At 40.4% G+C, this 21581-nt stretch overlaps 1 protein-coding gene across 1 annotated transcript in view; it reads right to left on the bottom strand.

Annotated features, from left to right (window-relative positions):
- LOC139452022 (anaphase-promoting complex subunit 4-like) overlaps nt 1–21581 on the bottom strand; it is a 171673-nt gene that overhangs the window by 126151 nt on the left and 23941 nt on the right. Inside the window, exons 9-10 of the mRNA XM_071233301.1 lie at nt 20769–20852; nt 20040–20135 (exon numbers count right to left, since the gene is read on the bottom strand). Of these exons, the coding sequence (XP_071089402.1) occupies nt 20040–20135; nt 20769–20852 (180 nt within the window). The remainder of the gene's footprint in view (nt 1–20039; nt 20136–20768; nt 20853–21581) is intronic.

Here is a 21581-nt window from a genome sequence, read left to right as displayed (position 1 = left end):
AATGTTGTGAACAACATCTTTATTTGCTCAAAAATCACCACAAAATGAGGCAAATGAAAGCCAAGATTTAATTTCAGAGAGCAGGAAAAGGTGTTTCAGAGGTGAGGAGTTCTAAAATTTTCAGAGCCCCACTAGGTGGCTACGTGACAACAGGTTCAGCCACTTCGCAGACTCCACCATTTAGTTGTAAGGACAGTTACTTCGGAGAGGGCCAGTAACTTCTAACAGGAGCAAGCCCTGCTGGCTACATACAAATTTGTTGTTAAATCTACCCCGTAAGAAGTCTTTAGCACATACAAGCAAAAAAGGATGTGATGGTAGGAGGTGCTCATAGAGATTAATTACAGACTTGTCTAGAAGTTGGTTCAGGGGACGCTTACTGGAGACGGGAATAAAATCCAAACTCACAATACAGATCAACCATAACTGCCTGCCTGTCGGACACAAGTTGATATATATATGATACAGACTGTAACAACCACCGACACAGCCCCTGGGTGACAGCATTGACCACAATGGCCCCGTGGGGGTTGGGGCTGGACCTTTCTGACCCCCCACAGCCGAGTCACGGAGCATGGTAATGGTCAGTTACACAGGGGTCACCAAAAACCACTTTACATTTTCCCCTGACAATTACATAGAGGGAAAGATTAACAATCCATGAGGTGAGATTTATTGAACTACTGGCCCATTTCTTCTGTTTACAAATGCAGCAATAAAACTGATCCTCACCATTTGGGTCCTAATGAGATTTGGCCACTTCTTTGTGCGACTCTATACCTGGGAAGTTTGGATTAATTAATGATTAATTGTACAATGTATTGGAGGGTAATCTACCAGTCAAGTGTCACATATAATCAGCGGTCACCTCCATCTACAACACGGGAATCAATGGCTGTCAACGTGTACCTGTCAAAGATTCATGTTGCTGAGCTCATTTCGGTTCTTGCATTTTGTTCCGAATCGTTCTTTTATTCTGTACTTGACAATCATGAAGATAAATATTTATTATGTGTAACTTTAAACATCTCTTCACATCCTCATGTATCCTTCATTAATTTAATGTGAGTGTTTTTATAGAACATACACAAACCAGGGCTCGATTTAGTCATACAAAACATGCACCAGTGCTGCTCCAGTCAACTACGTTTATGACGACCCTAAAGGGATTACCGTATTCAACGTAATAAGCGCCCTGCTCTAATAAGCGCCCACAGCGATATTTGCCAATATATTGGCTAGTGAACAATCTCAATTAGCACCCCTTCCAAGTGGTTTACGTACATAAGACTTATTTATTTGTGTATAATACGCACTCGTATGTTATATGCACCCTTAATTATGGGCAATTAAATCCTGGAAAAATATTTCTGTCGTATATAAACATTTCAGGCTGTCAGTATAAACCACGAAATTTACAATCTTTCAACCCAAAATAATATTCTATTTTATTTTATTCTATTTCTAATTTTGAGAGCGCCCTGGGCTCTTATTACATCGAATACAGTACTTATTTTAGTTCTTTATAACCGTAGTTATCAGCATATGTACAGCATATATACAGCAAATGGCCGGGACCAAAAAATAAATTTGTTATATCCGTCAGTTCGTTATAAGCGCGTTCGTTATAAACATAGTTTATGTATCATTGAAAAATGCATCCTAATATTTATGTCCACATGCATCCAGTGCATGTACAAAAAAAACAAATTTGTGTCCGACTAACCCTCGCTGCTTACTTGTCTATGAACACAATCAGTATCTAAAGTGAATTTTATACCTTACAACACTAATCACTGTTTTTCGTATAATTTCATGGGCTTGACATCATCAATCTGGGGGGACTTCAAAATTATGTGCACATGTTGCTATTACATTATAACACTGCATCCTTAATTTAGGTGACACTGACAGCAGACGATATAGGTTTTAGGTGACACTGACAGCAGACGATATAGGTTTTAGGTGACACTGACAGCAGACGATATAGGTTTTAGGTGACACTGACAGCAGACGATATAGGTTTTAGGTGACACTGACAGCAGACGATATAGGTTTTAGGTGACACTGACAGCAGACGATATATAGGTTTTAGTTGACACTGACAGCAGACGATATAGGTTTTAGGTGACACTGACAGCAGACGATATAGGTTTTAACTTTTATAAATTTATGGGACCAGGGAGCAGCCTGGTTTTGTTTGGTGCAACTTGTTTTTTGTCACCATGCACCTGGTGTAAGTTAAATCAAGTTCTTTAAATCGAGGCCTGCAAATATTTGGATTAATTTTTTTCACAAAAGTGTGTAGCATATTTTTCACTAACTCTAGGCTGGAGACAACATGGTCTTGCAAGGCTATTGCTTATTAGATTTCATTTATTGAAACCTTTACATAGACTTAAACACAATAAAAACGCATGATCAACTTGAAATTGAAATCAGAAAAGTGTTGAACCTGTATGACATCAGTGTTGTGTTTAATTGTCTCATGCCTAAATACCCAGAACAACTAAATTCATTTTCGTGGCCATTTTGCTAAATGTTACATAAAATTGAACATGTGTTTTCAAAGTGTGTCAGTATATGTTTTTTTATAGAAACAGTGTTTGGGATATTTTGGTGCTAACAAATATTGACAATAATGGCAAAAAGTGATATTGGTGTGAGAGTGAATTCTTGGGCTGTGACTTGCTGGAACTTGACCTGGATAAATTTATATTTTAGGCTGTTTCTACACATAATCGTGAAGGAAACTATTTCTGACCTACAATTTCTTTTCCAATTTCAAAATCAGTCCCAATTTTCCACCATCATCCACACTGAGTTTTCTGGGTGTTTCCAAGCTGCCACCCCTGACACCTTGGAGAAGCAGTGATTGTCCCTCCCCTGGGCCACCTGACCATAGCTCACACCACCCCATAATGAAGACTTCCTCCCTAACCCTGGTCTCTGGGGGGCACCTGCTGCCTTCACAATCTCACAGGGGACTCCAGGTCTATAGTTTACCTGTCTACTAGGGACTCCCAACACACTTGCTGTTACTTTCTGTTACATCAATGCCATCAACAACCATCAATTACATTATCGTGAAGGAAACTATTTCTGACCTACAATTTCTTTTCCAATTTCAAAATCAGTCCCAATTTTCCACCATCATCCACACTGAGTTTTCTGGGTGTTTCCAAGCTGCCACCCCTGACACCTTGGAGAAGCAGTGATTGTCCCTCCCCTGGGCCACCTGACCATAGCTCACACCACCCCATAATGAAGACTTCCTCCCTAACCCTGGTCTCTGGGGGGCACCTGCTGCCTTCACAATCTCACAGGGGACTCCAGGTCTATAGTTTACCTGTCTACTAGGGACTCCCAACACACTTGCTGTTACTTTCTGTTACATCAATGCCATCAACAACCATCAATTACATTACTGACAGCCACATTAAGTGTAGGATTATTCCTATCCTATCCCCTCTCCTGTCCTCACCATCTTTCTTAGATACTCCTCTACCAGTGTTCCTGTTTACCAGTAATTACCAGTTTTTTACCGGTAAAATTAGGCTTGGACCGGTAATTCATGTGACTGCCAGTCCCTGTGGACCAGCAAATAAAGTACCTTCTAAATCTTTGTTGTTGCACATTGGTGATATTTATATAAGTACATTTTTCGAACAAAATCAGCTTGTCTGTTACCATCAGGGTTTCCCCATGTCTATTTCTCGGTTAAATATCCATTTGTAGCTACTTTCTCTCAAAATATTTAAAAACAAAAGAGAAAATTATGACTGAAGTTTGTGTGAATGACGTATAGATCTAACAATGAGATGAGAAGATCATGGGTCTTCTGCAACCACATCCGTGAAGATCCAGGGTAGAATAGGTCTTCAGCAACCCATGCTTGCTGTAAAAGGTGACTATGCTTGTCGTAAAAGGAAGCTATGGGATCAGTGGTCAGGCTCGCTGACTTGGTTGATGCATGTCATCGATCCCAATTGCGTGGATCGATGATCATGATATTAATCACTGGATTGTCTGGTCCAGACTCGATAATTTACAGACCGCCATCATATAGCTGGAATATTGCTGAGTGCGGTGTTAACCAACCAACCAACCAACCAGAGATGACATCTTTGCACTGAACATGATATTGGAAGAATTAAAACCCAATAGTTTTCATACATTTTTATTTATTTTTTGAAAGTTGGGACTGGCAATTTTTAGAGTAAAAAAGGCAGCGGGAACACTGTCTACCACATCTCTTTCACCTTCAGGGACCACAAGCTGACAAGAACAGAGACCATAGTGAGTGAGTGAGTGAGTATGATTGTTGGCTGCAATATTCCAGCAATATCAAGGCGGGGGACACCAGAAATATGTTGATATATCGTCTGCTAAGCTAGTCCCACTGCCCATGTCGGAAGTGGGGCTGCTGGGAAAATTTCGTGTTGTGATAAAAGGGAGTGAGCAGTTGCCGGCCAGCGTGACAGGTTGTTTTTGAGTGAGTGGTTTAAGGCTGAGGAAGAATAAAAGAAGCAAAGTGTCTACAGCAGTTGGTTTTGGTTATTGGACTGGCATTAACAAAATGGGCTTCACATATTGTATCCAAGTCGGGAATCGAACCCAGGTCTTCGGCGTGATGAGCGAACACTTTAACCACTAGGCTACCGGACCACCTCTATACAGTCAAGAACAGACCATAAACTGATAACAGAGATGACATGCTTGCAAGAACAGACATGACACACAGACAAGAGCAGAGGCCATATGCTGACAACAGGGATCATTACAGACATAACAGACAACAGACCATATGCTAACAAGAACAGACCATATACACACAAATACAGAGACCATAAACCCATAACCGAGACCATATACTGTAGAAGAATACAGATCATGGCTTGGGACCTATTTTGACTTGAGTATGTAAAGACTAGTACTTTTACTAAACCATGTTGTAGTGAATGAGTATGGTTTTACACCGCTTTTAGCAATATTCCAGCAATATCACCGCGGGGGACACAAGAAACTGACTTCACCCATGTTGGGAATCGAAACCTGGCCTTCAGCGTGACGAGCAAACCCATTAACCATTAGGCTACCCCAACGCCGGAACAATTTGGTAATATATTTGTTATATTTCAAGCATCGGATAAAAGAAGTGATTTCAATACTTTGGCCAAGAAAAACAGACCCCTGAATAGGTCAACAGCAACCCATGCGTGTCTCAAGAGGCGACTTTGCTTGTCGTAAGAGGCGACTAACGGGATCGGATGGTCAGACTCACTGACTTGGTTGATGCATGTCATCGTATCCCAATCGCGTAGATTGATGCTCTTGATGTCATCCATGGATTGTCTGGTCCAGACTTAATTATATACAGACCGTCATCATATAGCTGGTATATTGCTGACTGCAGCGTTAAACAACAAACAAACAAACTTGTTGAACATAATAACATCACCAAAATATCAGAAGAACTTCAGAAAGTCCAGAAACAACCCAGCAGATTCCTGTTGGACATATCTAAATAAATATATACTAAGGGACCTTTCTTTGTACCATGATTTCTTACTCCAGAAACATGTCACTACTGTCAATGATACTGGAAACAGTCCATGTGGATTTAAAAATGGTTTGAAAACAATCAATGAAGTTGCTGGTTGAGATTTTTCAACATCAAAACGTCATCCTTCAAACATTTCCATCAATCGAAACCTCTCTTAGAGTAGTACCAGTACATCAAAATCTATTTTGGATCAAGTTATCAGACGTAGCCATTTGAGACTGAATTGGTACTTAAATCAATGTTCAAATTTCTACTTGAATGTTATAATTATCTTTGACCAAGACGAGATGTCTTTGTGATAAGATTCAATCTGTGGGCAGACCGAGGGTAGGACAAGGATTTAGCGTGATGGAAACAATTTTTCACCCATTCACCAAGCAGCCAGAGGAGGACAGTTTGTCTCTGTAAGCCAGGGCTACAGAGGCAGACAATGGACGATATGACAGGGAAATCACCTGGCATACAGAACTGAAACCGAACACCCATATGTGCTTGCGGGTTCATTTTTCAAAGCTTTGTTTGGCCGTAATGAGCAGCTATCTAATATACATCAGTGAGGTGTGACACATATATTCCTGATACGGTCACGCATTTGTTCCTTGTTTGTCTCGTGTGGGTTTATTGTGTTTTTAAGTCGAGGTAACAGAGGATGCGTACACAAAGGGAATGTATATTGGACAAAATAAGTCAGGGATCATGAATATTGTTTGGGATATTTTTCTGTAGTGAAGGCTGAGCACACAATTCAATAAAAATATCCCCCCAAATATTTATTATCCTTAACCTTTTTTGTTCAGTATATATATCTTTATGAAGAACCTTGGTATAACTATATACAATAAAAAGAAATTATTTCACTCACATGTGTGTGATACTGATTTATGGGAAATACAATAATTCTGACACTCATTTCGTAAAACCAGTATGACACACATGCTCGTGTAATAATCTGATTAATCTCTATGTATTAATGCCAAAAGCCCTGCTGGCTCACTCCTCATTCTCTCACTCAACTCGTATCACTCAAAACGTGGTGGCACGTGGTCCTGTGCACAGCACACAGGTCACAAATCAGGTGAAGTTAAGCAACATCAGTCACGGACAATCCTTGAATGGGTGGCCGCGTTCTGTCAGCTTGGCTCCTGAGAGTTTCTAGGGCTTTGGTCCTGCCCCACTCTGAAGAACACATGTGACGTCTCCTTGGGCAATTGACTTTGTTTGAAATGTGCCTTTGTTCACCCAGCAGTGAATGGGTACCCAGTAGGATGAGATAGCAATGTGGTTGGTAACCTTCTAGCGCCTTACAGGCAGCTTGGGTTGTATACTCCCCAGGGAGCTGGGAATGTTTCTTGAGTGCATACTAATCCAGTGACTGGGGTAATAATTGAGCTTTGAGCATGCCTGAGTGATGTAGAAATATGAGCAATATGAAAACAATATTACACAATCAAGAACGAAAACCTACTAGAATAAAATATCCTTGTCATTTCACCTTGTACTGTATTTACCAGCAATACTTTGCCAATAAGTCACCTGTCTCACTGAACATCAGCTGTACACAGAAGACTCATCTTGATAATTCATATTTATTGCTTGTCCCTTCAGAAAATAAAGATATCTATTGTTACTTTGATCAGCTGAACCCAACTCTACATAGAATCTGTTTCTTATCAACAATTTTCATATTTATTTGATCAAAATCTTGTGTTTATTGGCAAGTTAAACCACCCCCCCCCCCCCAAAAAAAACAAAAAAAAACTCAAATGTGAACAACTTTGAAAAATATTACTTAATTAAATAAAGTCACCCGTATCAGCCACAGACTCATGTCAATATTGCTGTTTATCATATTTTTGTCATATGTCACTTCAACTTCCTGTAAGCCCGATTCTCATTGTGTTAAGACACAAATGGTGATGACAATGAGAGTCTACCCACTGAGGCCAACACAGTGAACACAATACCCTCCCTACACCTAGGGATATAAGGAAATCAGAATATTGGCCTTATTCCCATACTGACATCAATGGCAGCATCCTGCTGTCAACATCTCGATCATCATTGAACACTGGAGGAAGACAGACAGCAGGGCTTTTGTAGCAACAATATCTGCATAGTCATAATACACCACTGTCCCAGGGGGCCTGTCTAAAAATTGGATCCGATTTATGTGAGCATGTCATGAGACAGCATAACATCCCTCATCAATACAAAGTTTCAGCAGACACCATTTAGGGTTGTTTTGGTTTTTTAGTTGGTTTACAGATCCGCTGACCCCAATTACTAAGCAAATGGAAAAAAAATATAAACAAAATATTTTATCAGCAACAACCCGAATCAAGGTTAGGTGAAATGGGGTTTAACGTCACGTACAAGATTATTGCACTTATATAGCAACGTGCATGTGTGTGTGTGTGTGTGTGTGTGTGTGTGTGGTTTGTGTGTGTGTGTTAGTATGGACAAATGCTTATTTTATATTGCCAGCCCACTGAGATACAATGCCACAGATTAACATGAATACCCCACAGCATACCAACTCTGAGTCAAAGAATCCTTGTTTTAGCCCCTGAATGCTGAGTGCCAGCAGGATAACAACAAGTACCACCTTTTTAACATATTTTGGTATGATGCAGCCGGCTATCATACCCCAGGCCTTCCGCTCTCCGGGCAGATGGTCTACCACTAGACCATGGAGGTGGTAACATGATTGAGGAAACTAAAGAATAAAAAATATTGTTTTCCAACCCATAAAAGAAAGGCCATACCATATATGATCTCCGGTTTCTCCTTATATTGCCTTGTGGTTTCAGAGATGTTGAAAATGTAACTTGATCAGGCAGGCAGATCAAATACAGGTCAAGATAGGACTCATATTGGCGTAAAATATGCAAATAAATCACTACTTTTCAATTAATTCTGAAATGTTTGTGTACAAATACATATAAAAAATGTCAAATACTATAACACTCATTTGAACTTTTGGCTCAGCAAGCTGTCAGGAGTTCTACACAAATAAATAAACCTTATCCAGAGTAGCAAAAAAATATATCCTTGTTCATATAAATTTTTCTATCCATAGTAGCAAAAAATTATTACAAATGCTACAAATATCAAGAAAAACGTATTCATCGAAAAGTGAGGTTCTAGCACATTTTTATGCTATTCATCTGTGTGTGTGGGTGTGTATGTGTATGGCTGCTTGTTCAAGTCCAGACTAATACCGGTTTTACAGTGCGAGTCCACTGAGATATAACACCACAGTTTAAATGGATACCCCACTCAGACATAGTAAACTGACTGAGCTGACCAATCCATGTTTTATCCCATTAGTGCCGAAAACCAGGCAGGGTAACAACAAGTACCATCTTTGAATGTCTTTTGGTATTTAACCCCCAACCTTCCGCTCTCCAGGCAGACACTACATCCACTAGACCACAGAGGCATTTATGTTTGTTTGTTTGTTGTTTAACACCACACTCAGCAATATTCCAGCTATATGATGGCAGCCTGTAAATAATCGAATCTTAACCAGACAATCCAATGATTGACATCATGAGTATCGATCCAAGCAATTGAGATAAGATGACATGCATCAACCAAGTCAGCGAGCCTAACCACCCGATCCCGCCAGTCGCCTCTTACGACAAGAAAAGTCGCCTTTTACGGCAAGTATGGGTTGCTGAAGACCTGTTCTCTACCCAGATCCTCACGGGTCTATTCATGTCTTGAAAACAATAAGTATGAATGCATGCCAGATAAGAGACAAGGTTTTTCATCACAATTAATTCCCATCTGTGACATGAGACAATTCTTGTCAAAAAAATTAAATCCCCTGGTTGAATAAAATGCCATGTTCGAGTTCCAGACAATCATCCTTCCTCATGAGGACGACACACAATGACTGATAAGTTGACGGTTCCAACACTGTACTAAACGATATCATATTGAGCAGTGCATACCAATAATAGAAAAGACACCTCCCCATAAGCCCAGGTGAAACAGACACACTGCTACTGTTTGACAGGTGTGATGAGTGGTGATTGACAGATAGCAATTACTGGTCAGGTGTGATGAGGCCAGTTGGGGGCACCCTGACAGGAGGCTCCTGCAGTGCAGACAGGCGCCCAGTTTAAGACTGGTTATAGCAGAACGTGTAATACTCAAGGTGATGAGGCTGATTACTCCTCCGTCGAAGGCTACTGTTGAAATTTACACACGTCATGAACAAAAAACAAGTGCTTAAGCCGCGATAATCGAAAGACTTTTTGAGATGTCAAACCTTGTTATGTATTTTTGGGCAGACAATACACTGACGTGAATAAAGAGATGTATCTTAGCAACATATTTCTGAAGGAAGAATGTGCAGGACAGCTGCAAAAGTGATTTTTTTTACCTAAACTCTATATTTTTTTATAAATATCTTGCAACAATGTATTTTTTGTGGCTGACAATTTCTTTTTTTCCAAAGAGCCTGAAGCATAATTAAGCTTCCTAGCACTTTCTGGGACAATTTATTTTTCTCAATAAAATCCCATTCACATGAAGTCACATACAGCAGACTGTCTGAAAAGTTTCCTCTAAATTCCTATTGCAGTGTTTAAGCATGAAAGTGTATGGGTTCTAGCCATAGCCTATTAATTTTACGTATACTATTATTAGGATTGGGAGGTCCCTGGATTACAAAACTATAGCAGAAAACGCTAAGGACCCCTGGACCCCCTTGTTTTCTAATCCTGTTCATCCCTGGCAATAAGCCTGACAACTATGATGGTTGACATGTCCCTGTGTTAGGGAAGCAGAGGTGCTGTTGTCAGCCCTGCCAATAAACTAATAAAACGTATATGTCAATTACATGCAAACTGCCATGTCCATATAGCAGATCATTATCACAGGGCCACTAATGGCAGCAATAAACTCCAATGATGCTTCACACCAGATGAAGCCAATTAGCATCTCAAGCAAACAATCTGTAGCTTTACTGCTTTGCTAGCCTTGCTCCATGGTTTTACTGAAGGGAGAAAACATGTTATTCTAGTCATTGTGTCTCGATAACTTCATGGCTTTTTTTGTGTACATGTAAGTTATTTACTCCAAAACATAATTGTTAATATTTTATTAAGATGAAAAATTTCCTTAACATGCTTATAGAGTATAATAGGGCTAGGACTGGAAATACAAAAGTGAGAGAGATAAGGGGAGGGGAGGATGGAAGGAGGGAAAAGGATGGGGAGAGGATGGGGGGAGAGGATTTGGGGGAGAGGAGTTGGGGGGCAGAGAAGGAAGGAAGGTAAGAAGGAGGGAAAAGAATGGGGAGAGGACGGGGTGAGGAAGAAGGGGTTGGGGGGCAGAGAAGGAAGGGAGGTAAGAAGGAGGGAAAAGAATTGGGAGAGGGCAGGGGGTGAGGAAGAAGGTGTTGGGAGGCAGAACAGGAAGGAAAGAAGGAGGGAAAAGGATGGGGAGAGGACGGGGGAGAGAAGAGGAAGAGGGGTTGGGAGGCAGGACAGGATGGAAAGAACGAGGGAAAAGAATGGGGAGAGGACGGGGTGAGGAAGAAGGTGTGGGAGGCAGGACAGGAAGGAAAGAAGGAGGGAAAAGGATGGGGAGAGGACGGGGGAGGGGAGAGGACGGGGGAGAGAAGAGGAAGAAGGTGTGGGAGGCAGGACAGGAAGGAAAGAAGGAGGGAAAAGGATGGGGAGAGGACAGGGGGTGAGGAAGAAGGAGAGGACAGGGGGTGAGGAAGAAGGAGAGGACAGGGGGTGAGGAAGAAGGGGTTGGGGGCAGAGAAGGAAGGAAGGTAAGAAGGAGGGGAAAGGATGGGGAGAGGACAGGGTGAGGAAGAAGGGGTTGGGGGGCAGAGAAGGGAGGAAGGTAAGAAGGAAGGAAAAGAATGGGGAGAGGACAGGGGAGAGAAGAGGAAGAGGGGTTGGGCGGCAGGACTGGAAGGAAAGAAGGTAAAAAGGAGGGGAAAGGATTTGGAGAGGAGGGAGTAGGGAGTAGGGAGGGAGGATTGGTGAGAGAGAGGAGGTTCAGAGGTAGGAGTAAGGAAGGAAGCAGGGAAGAAAGGAAGGAGGATAGAGGAATGTGGGAGGATAAGAGAGGAGAGAGGGAAAGGATGAAATGGAAGGAAAGAAGGCAGTAGGGTAGGAAGGCAGTAGGGTAGGAAGGAAGAGATGGAAGGAAGGAAGATATGGAAGGGAGGAGGACAGCAGGAGAAGAGGAGGCACGGTGGGGGCCTTGGAACAAGGAGACATGGGGGTAGTGAGTGATGTTAAACAAACTCCAAACACAATAATTACATCCACATCATAATACAACAGGAAACTATTTTGTTGAAGCTTGAAGCTTGATTTATCTGCCAGTGTTATTCCCATCATCCTGCTCCCCTGCCTCAGGTGTTTTAGTCACTGAGGGGTGTGAAGAGCTTACCACAGGGCCAGCACATCACAGGTACATCACAGGTACATCACAGGTACATCACAGGTAGATCAGGGCACTTTCAGAAGAAATAATTAAACAAAGATGACAATAAATCAAGGCTCAAATCTGGTAATCCTTTTAGTCTGTTTTCATGGCATGTCCTGGGGGTACATAGCAGACATATTTATTGTTGCAACATGTCCACTGAAGGCTGATTACAGGTTACCCGTATCCTGTACAGTTATTCTTTAAAGGATGATGTAGATTTATAATTGTAACCTTCTTTTGACATTGCACAAAATGTCCTTCCTTTCTATGATTCCTATTCAGCATATTTGTTTACAATGAAAATACAGCAAACTACATTTATAACGAACTATGGTTATAACAAACTAAAATCAGCGGTCCCTTTCAGTTTGTTTTAACTGTAGTTTACTGTATAAAAATATGGATTAAAAATGAGTTATATGAACGAGTGACATATATCTTAAACTAAACCCATATGTTATACTTTACAAATTTGTTTTAGGCAAGTAGCTCAAACACGTCTTTCAACATCATATTCAGGAGGTTCTGTTGTTGATTCACTATCGGACTCGTGGTATAAGGCCTATCATCGGACGCATGTACCCCTCATGATACACCTCATAATATCCAAGACTAAGTCAATACATCCCAGCATAAGTCAATACATCCCAGCATAAGTCAATACATCCAAGCATACATCAATATATCCCAGTCAATACAACCCAGCCTAAGTCAATATATCCCAGCATAAGTCAATATATTCCAGCATAAGTCAATAAATCCCAGCATAAGTCAATATATCCAAGCAAAAGTCAATATATCCCAGTCAATACAACCCAGCCAAAGTCAAAATATCCCAGCATAAGTTAATATATCCCAGCCTAAGTCAATATATCCCAGCCTAAGTCAATACATCCCAGCCTAAGTCAATATATCCCAGCCTAAATCAATATATCCCAGCCTTAGTCAATATATCAAAGCATAAGCCAATATATCCCAGCATAAGTCAATATATCCAAGCATAAGTCAATATATCCAAGCATAAGTCAATACATCCAAGCATAAGTCAATATATCCAAGCATAAGTCAATACATCCCAGCATAAGTCAAAATATCCAAGCATACGTCAATACATCCCAGCATAAGTCAATATATCCCAGCATAAGTCAATATATCCCAGCATAAGTCAATATATCCCAGCATACATCAACATTTCTCAGCATAAGTCAATATATCCCAGCATAAGTCAATATATCCCAGTCAATACATCCCAACCTCAGTCAATACATCCCAGCATAAGTCAATATATCCCAGCATAAGTCAAAATATCCCAGCATAAGTCAATATATCCCAGTCAATACATCCCAACCTCAGTCAAAATATCCAAGCATACGTCAATATATCTAAGCATACATCAATATATCCCAGTCAATACATACCAGGCTAAGTCAATATATCCAAGCATACGTCAATATATCCCAGTCAAAATGTCCCAGCCTAAGTCAATACATCCCAGCCTAAGTCAATATATCCCACCATAAGTCAATACATCCCAGCCTAAGTCAATATATCCCACCATAAGTCAATACATCCTAGCCTAAGTCAATACATCCCAGCATAAGTCAACATATCCCAGCATATGAAAAGCCAAAGCTTGAAAACCATTATTTTATTTCTTGAGCATCAAATTCATACCATCTGTCAATAAGCTCCAACCCAGTGTTGCTGAACATGGCAATAGGACATGGCTAACATAAGTACACTTGCACCTAAAGAATTCAAGAAATTCTACATCACAATGAGCTTCATATATCCAAAGAAATGAAAATCCATTTCACCAACAGAGAAAGTCAAGGCTTTAAGCTTTATTGTTGATTTCATGAGATTTGATTGTGCTCACAACAATTGTCAAATTGTTCACAGCCAAGGGTCAGGGCTGACGTAGCGGGATTAACATCCAATAACACAAAACAACAGTTATAGCAGTAGCAGATGTTGTTTAAATAAGAAATTACAGTGACACCACACAAGGTGTTCTTGCAGCAAACATATGGTAGGCTCTAAACATGCTTACTTAGAACACCTGGTGCTGTAAAACACATTCACCCTGTCCCGAGATGGGATTATACCAACTGATGTACTGGAATAAACATTATGATGAACTACCAGTGTTGATACAGTGACAAATAAGTGATGTGTTAATTGGTTGTTTCAAACAACTGGGAAAATGTGAAACAAATATCTAGACATACACATTAACAGAGCTCCAGATAAGCTTTTGGTGTTGTGGGTATTTTACCCATGCATTTTAAAATCATTGGGTGTCAGTAATTCTATCTGCGTATTCAAATTTCTGTTACCCACTAATTTTTACACGTGGGTATTTAAGTTAAATATTAAAAAAAACCACTATTCATCTAGTTCCTGCAAACTGGTGTCGTGTGGGTTCGAGAGCTTTATAGGACTCAAAAATACCACAATACTTCCACAAGAAAGTGTGAAGGCAAATGATCATGATGTAACTGTCATCGTGGAGTTTGGCAAGGTTGACGGAATGTCCGTTTATAATTTCAAAATAAGTTGCTGATTTGCTAATCGAACACGCAGAGTTACTTCACAATATTTTGATGATACTCACAAGTTTTATTTTTGTAGCGTATCTGTAATGTTCGTTGCGTATTTGATACGCTTGGATTTTACTTTACTGCGTTTTTCTGCATTTCTGATGCGTATTTTTATGCAGATACGCAGCTTATCTGTAGCTCTGCATTAACATTGATCAAGTGAGTGAGTATGTTTTACAAACTTTTAGCAATGTTCTAGCAATATCAGCGAGTGAGTGAGTATGGTTTTACTCCACTTTTAGCAATATTCCAGCAATATCACGGCGGGGGACACCAGAAATGGGCTTCACACATTGTACCCATGTCAGGAATTGAACCCGGGTCTTCGGCGTGACGAGCGAACGCTTTAACCACTAGGCTACCTGACCACCCCTCTAGCAATATCAAGGCGGGCAGGTGGACATCAATAATGGACTTCACACAGTGTACCCATGTGTGGAATCAAACCCAGGCCATTGGTATGACGAGAGAACACTTTAACCACTAGGCTACCACTAGGCTTACTCCTTCTTCATATATAAGCATATACTCCAAAAATTGTGTTCCTCATAATAAAGTTGACATCCATAAACGATCAATATGCTGTTTACAATTGGAAATATAATATTTTTGAAATTCTGAATGTATATTTCTTGTAGACCTGTCTGAAGTTCTTATTAAAAAAAGAACATAAAATGAATGCCAACATTTAATGGTGATACATTTTTTCAGTTTATATTACATCTCTTAATGCTGGCACTTTAAAAAAAATATAGCATGCCTTTTGTACACTGACCAAGAAAACTTGCAAAACATGTAAAGAAATTAATGTAGTTAAAGACAAGAATACTGAAGAATGTAGCATTCCTTCTTGTTTAATCCAAGCATCAACAACCGATGACCAGGGCCCACTTGTACAAAGCGATCTTAGCGCTAAGACTATAGTAAGCCTATGTTAAAGTATGGGAGTTATGATCATCATAGCGCTAAGATCGCTTTGTGTAAGTGGGGCCAGAAACTGCTACTGCTGGACACGGACCAGCCTTCCAGGGGATTTCACAGTCCAACCAGGAGCGTCTGTAGCCCTGAGTATTTGTACAAACACATGAATCCCAACTTTCCATAAATACATCCAAACACACAACCAACCACACGGAGCTGTGTCCCCCGACCTGCTCATGACGGGGGGCAGCCATGTTGATAGCCCCCATTGTTCTAGGTGCGGGAGATTACAGGTGTGTTCACAGACCACTGCCAGGTATGGAGGTAATTAGCAAGGTGTTGATCTCTGACACTCGCTGTGATGGAGGGGGCTTATCTAGCTGCTACTGGCACACTTCAAGGTTGTGGTGTTGTGTGGTGTGGTGTGGTGTGGCGTGGCGTGGCGTGGCATGGCAATTTTTACTTTAAATAATCCTAGGATTTGAACTTTCAGATTGACAAATTTTATCTTTCCCCATTACAGATTTATCAGCAGAAACTGTCTGTAAAAAGTCCCAAATAATAAATTCTTGTAAAAGTATGATGCAATTTTGATAAAAAAATACCTCTGAAATTTAGAAACTAAGAACTTTAAAAAGATAAATCCTGCTCCTGAAATAGATACAATTCCCTCCCCCTGACGTGAAATGCAGAATTGGGCAAATTAAAATGTAGACAGACGTAACATTACATACGACCAACTCCAATGTCCTGCGGAGAAGCAAGTTATTTACACACATGTAAAGGTCAGCTATATCAGTGTCATACTTGTAAAACGGCCCAAACTAAACTCTTAATAACATTCCTGTGATCAATTACCATCACATTCTACAACCTTCACCCCAACACGCCCAACCTCTTAAAAAAAAATCTATCAACCAAGAAATTTGCACATTGATTAAACTGATCTGCGATAAATTCCTTGAACAGCTTTCAATTTTCCGATTTCTCTACATCGAACAAAGTCTGGCCCCACAACATGGGAGAGATCACTTAATCCTATGACAGAGTATGACTCAACACCAGACTTAGACTAGCAGACGCATACCAGAAGCAGACGTCTGCTTTCATCCACACACAATCCACTCAATCAACAACTGTCTAAGATTGATAATTCATTCTCTTTGCAAAGCCAGCCTGTTGCTGATTATTTAGCCACAACTGTATCAGATTAAGTATTTAGAAGTCAAATTTCTACCCAGCTTAAGTGGGTCACACTTTGCGTAATGGCTCATGATTTGACAGATTGTACTTGAATCCAGACAAGAGGCTCTTCTCTGTTCATAGTTGCATTTAACCTGTATAATACTGCCAGAAGGGCTAGACATTGTGGAAAGACCCTTTTATAGCAATAATGTCCAGACATTGTCGATGAACCCTTTTTCAGCAATAATGTCCGGACATTGTCAAAAGACCCTTTTTCAGCAATAATGTCCAGACATTGTGGAAAGACCCTTTTTCAGCAATTATGTCCACACATTGTTGAAAGACCCTTTTTCAGCAATAATGTCCAGACATTGTCGAAAGACCCTTTTTCAGTAATAATGTTCCAGACATTGTCGAAAGACCCTTTTTTTCAGCAATAATGTTCCAGAAATTGTGGAAAGACCTTTTTCAGCAATAATGTCCGGACATTGTCAAAAGACCCTTTTTCAGCAATAATGTCCAGACATTGTGGAAAGACCCTTTTATAGCAATAATGTCCAGACATTGTGGAAAGACCCTTTTTCAGCAATTATGTCCAGACATTGTGGAAAGACCCTTTTTCAGCAATTATGTCCAGACATTGTGGAAAGACCCTTTTATAGCAATAATGTCCAGACATTGTGAAAAGACCCTTTTTCAGCAATAATGTCCAGATATTGTTGAAAGACCCTTTTTCAGCAATAATGTCCAGATATTGTTGAAAGACCCTTTTTCAGTAATAATGTTCCAGACATTTTGGAAAGACCCTTTTTTTCAGCAATAATGTTCCAAAAATTGTTGAAAGACCCTTTTTTAGCAATAATGTTCAAAAGACTCATTCAAATGTAACATGTGCCTATTTATTTCCAGCTAAGGCTATCTATCTCAATTACTTGATGGTAAATACGTCGTTCAGATATGAAATTATCAAATGATTCAGAAACAATAATTTCCACACCCATATTTCATGGATCATTAAATATATGTTAAATATCCCAATAATACAACATAATTATTTCATGTCAAAAGATTAAATTCTTTCCCCTTCTGTCGCAATGCACCAAAGCCTCCCAAAGTCTTGTTCATTTCTCCCCAAACCCACAAAGCCTTGTTCACTTTTCACCAAAAACCCCCAAGGTCCAGTTCATCTCTCCCCCAAAGCCTTGTTCACATTTCCCCGAAACCCCAAAGTTCCCAAACCCTTGTTAATGTTTCCTAAAAAAACAACAGTCCACAAACCCTTGTTCACTTCTCGCCCAAGCCTTGTTTACTTGTCCCCCAAACCCACCAAGTCCCCCCCTTCCACCCATGTCAAGCCTTCTTGTCTCCTTGGTTGTTATGGTTACGTAACATCCGATTAACAGTGTACTGTTATCTACCAACTGTTAATATTGACACTGACGGAGACATACTTATCTCCACTATAAACCTGACAAGTACTTGTACACTCCATTACGAGGCCTGATGTAATATTTCCCCTCATATCTACCTGACATGTATGTCGTGCTGTAACATTTACGCAACGCGCAATGTCGGAGCTTCATGAGACCACATTGTTTATCAGCTAACATTTCTTCAAGTAGATGATTAAGTACGGATCTGACATGGTAAAACATTCCTTGCAAGAGGCAACAATCCATCTCATGACAAATTGTCCTGTCCATGCATATTAGACTGAACAAAGGATATAATTTTAGGTTAAAGCAGGCAGGCTCCGACAAATGGGTGCTCCTCTCAAGTTTGATTTAGGACATTCAAACAACACTTTGTTTATCTGCGACATCATCTCTATCAGATAATCACTCTCCTAATTATACACAGATGATGTTTCAGTGAAGTCAAGTCGCTGGTTCAAACGTCTAGACTATATCTGGTATTACACTCGTATCATGGCACACATAGTCACTCCTTATATACTACTCAAAAGAAGTTAAGGATCGATTTTTTTCATATTACTTAAGTTAACCTGTCATTGACTGAATGACAAATACAGAATATCATACAAGTCTTTTGGTAAAAATAACATCAACACGAGTTGATAAAAGCTTAGAGCTTTGAGGCTTGCCAAGTGTTGATATATCTGATACAAAAAGACACAGGGGTGAGATTCTATTTATCATCCAAAATCATTCTCCCAAATTTATCAGTCTGTGAACACTAATAGCATATTGAGTGTAAAAGTACAACCAACAAGCTGCAGTGACAGAGATTGGTGATGTCACTTGAATGTAACATCATGGTAACCTATGACATCACAATGGTCTGCAAAGCATTGTGATGCAATTTCATCGTAGTGATATCTTCAAGGCAATATCACTTGGCCAGTTTGGGATGATAAACATTCAAATTCATACACAAGTCACAGAGCTGTATCTCACAGACACTAAGTTGAGTCAGCTCTGAGATAACCATGAGGTACCCAGGCCCATTCTGATCCTGATGCCAGCGTTAGAAACTAACAGTTTCAGTCCAATAGTCCTTATAATGTTAACATATAGCAAAACCCTTAAAAATGGCAAATTTCTTCGGGTCCTTATGATACCTTAACTATTGGGCATTTTGGCAAGGACTATAGGACTAGTGCCAATTTCTAACGCTGTGATACCCTACTAGTTGTTTGTTTGTTTGTTTGTTTGTTTCTTTGTTTTTATTACATCACAGCCAGCAATATTCCAGCCATATCACAGCAGCCGTTTAATGAATAAAATCTGGCTTAAGAAAACCAGTGGTTGATATTACGAGCATGGTGCCATGGTATCAGGTTACTACTACAAACAATCAACCACATCATCAAGTCTGGCCACCTGTTCCCATTGTTTGTTTGTTTGTTTGTTGTTTAATGCTGCACTCAGCAATATTCTAGCTATATGACCGCAGTCTGTAAATAATGAGTCAGGGCCAGATAATCCAGTGATTGATATATGAGCATCGATCTACGCAATTGGAATACAATGACATGCATCAACCAAGTCAGCGAGCCTGACCACCCGATCCCGTTAGTTGCCTCTTACGACAAGCATAGTCGCCTTTTACGGCAAGAACGGGTTGCTGAAGACCTATTTTACCCCAGATCTTCACGGGTCTGTTCCATCATAGCCAGGTGTTCCACCAAGTTAAGGTACTCAGCTTACCGAGCAAGACAACCCAATTTGTTCAGACGCTCATTGCGACAAGCTTAGGTTACTGGTAAATATATGATATGAGGTGTTGTAGTGTAAGGATGTTTGGGTGCCATGTTATCAGCAAGGGAGACAACCTACCTTTTTGTCTTCAGCAAATTTGAGCAGCTTTGAGTCCATGGCCATAAGGATGTCCTCCCATGCTTCCGACATCTGCTGGATCGTGGTCTGGAGGTACTACAATACACAGAGGAGGGGGACATTAGGAGTGAGTTGGATTTAACGCTGCTTTTAACAGTATTCCAGTTATATCACGGCATGTCATCTTAATGTGGGAGGAAAGCCTGAAGTGATGCAGGTCTTCGACGTTTACCACTTCAGTGAAACCCACAAGCCAGGTATGGTGCTGACAAACCTAGAAACATAATCAGGGCAAACCGGGATTCGAACCAACAATCATAGGTTCCTGGCATGCCCAAGGGACGCAACTCTGCAAAGCACAGTTTGGCGCCTTAGATGACTGGGACATGAGGACGAGAGAGGAGGGGGACATTAGGACTAGAGAAGAAGGGGACATTAGGACTAGAGAGGAAGGGGACATTAGGACTAGAGAGGAAGGGGACATTAGGACTAGATCATGTCCTGCATATAGGGGTTATATTATTACACAAAGCCTGACCACTGATCCAAATAGTCACCTTTAACAAGATAGGTTGTTGGGGCCCTTTTGTCCTTACCGGAATTCCCACAGCTTTAGTCAATACAAAAAAAGATATCACATATATCATGATATATATAGTAACTGATATGGAAAACAAATTTGGTGAACACGCAGATGTACTTGATGGTGCATCAGCTCGAGCCACGTACCCCCATCAGTGTGGCGATCTGTCCGTACTTCAGGGCCAGGAGTCGTAGTTCCTTATGCCGTGATGCGAAGAGGGTCGTGTCATACTGTCAAATGTACAGATGGAAATATGTCAAAGGAATGGTGGCTAAATTTTGTTTCAATAAATTTACCAAACAGAAACTTTGTCATAACATATAATTAGTTACTTTGTTGTTTTTTAAAGCCTCACTTCGCAATATTCTAGTTGTATGATGGCCGTCTGTAACTTAAAAGAGTCTGGACCAGTTAATCCAGTGATTGCTTGGGACCCATTTCTAACCCGGAATCCCCACAGGCAAAAATCATAAGATTTACAATACAAATGATTTGTTTTGTTTGTTTGTTTGCTTGTTGTTTAAAGCTGCACTCAGTGATATTCCAGCTACATGGTGGTCGAATAATCGAGTCTGAACCAGACAATCCAGTGATTTACATCATGCTACAATGGGATACAATGACATACATCAACCAAGTCAGCGAACCTGACCACCTAATCCCGCTAGTCGCCACTTACGACAAGCATAGGTTGCTGAAGACAACTTCTACCCCAGATCTTCACGGGTCTGATTGATACGAGCTTAGGAAGTTTGTTGTCTCAGCATCAGAATTGAAAATAATTTAAGGATCATTACTTTGAAATTTCTGTAGATATCATTGCGTGACATTTGATGTAGGAAGTATGTGGTATGTGTAATATTGGCAATATCATGTCTTGTTTGTTTCATGGGCAGTGGGGTAGCCTAGTGGTGAAAGCGTTCGTTCATTGCATCGATCCACGCATTGGTGATAAGATA

Source organism: Haliotis cracherodii, unplaced genomic scaffold, assembly GCF_022045235.1.
Source record: "Haliotis cracherodii isolate W230 unplaced genomic scaffold, xgHalCrac1.p SCAF_9, whole genome shotgun sequence".
Taxonomy (NCBI): domain Eukaryota; kingdom Metazoa; phylum Mollusca; class Gastropoda; order Lepetellida; family Haliotidae; genus Haliotis; species Haliotis cracherodii.
Note: the sequence above shows the minus strand (reverse complement) of the source record. Positions and strands in the feature narration are given on the sequence as shown.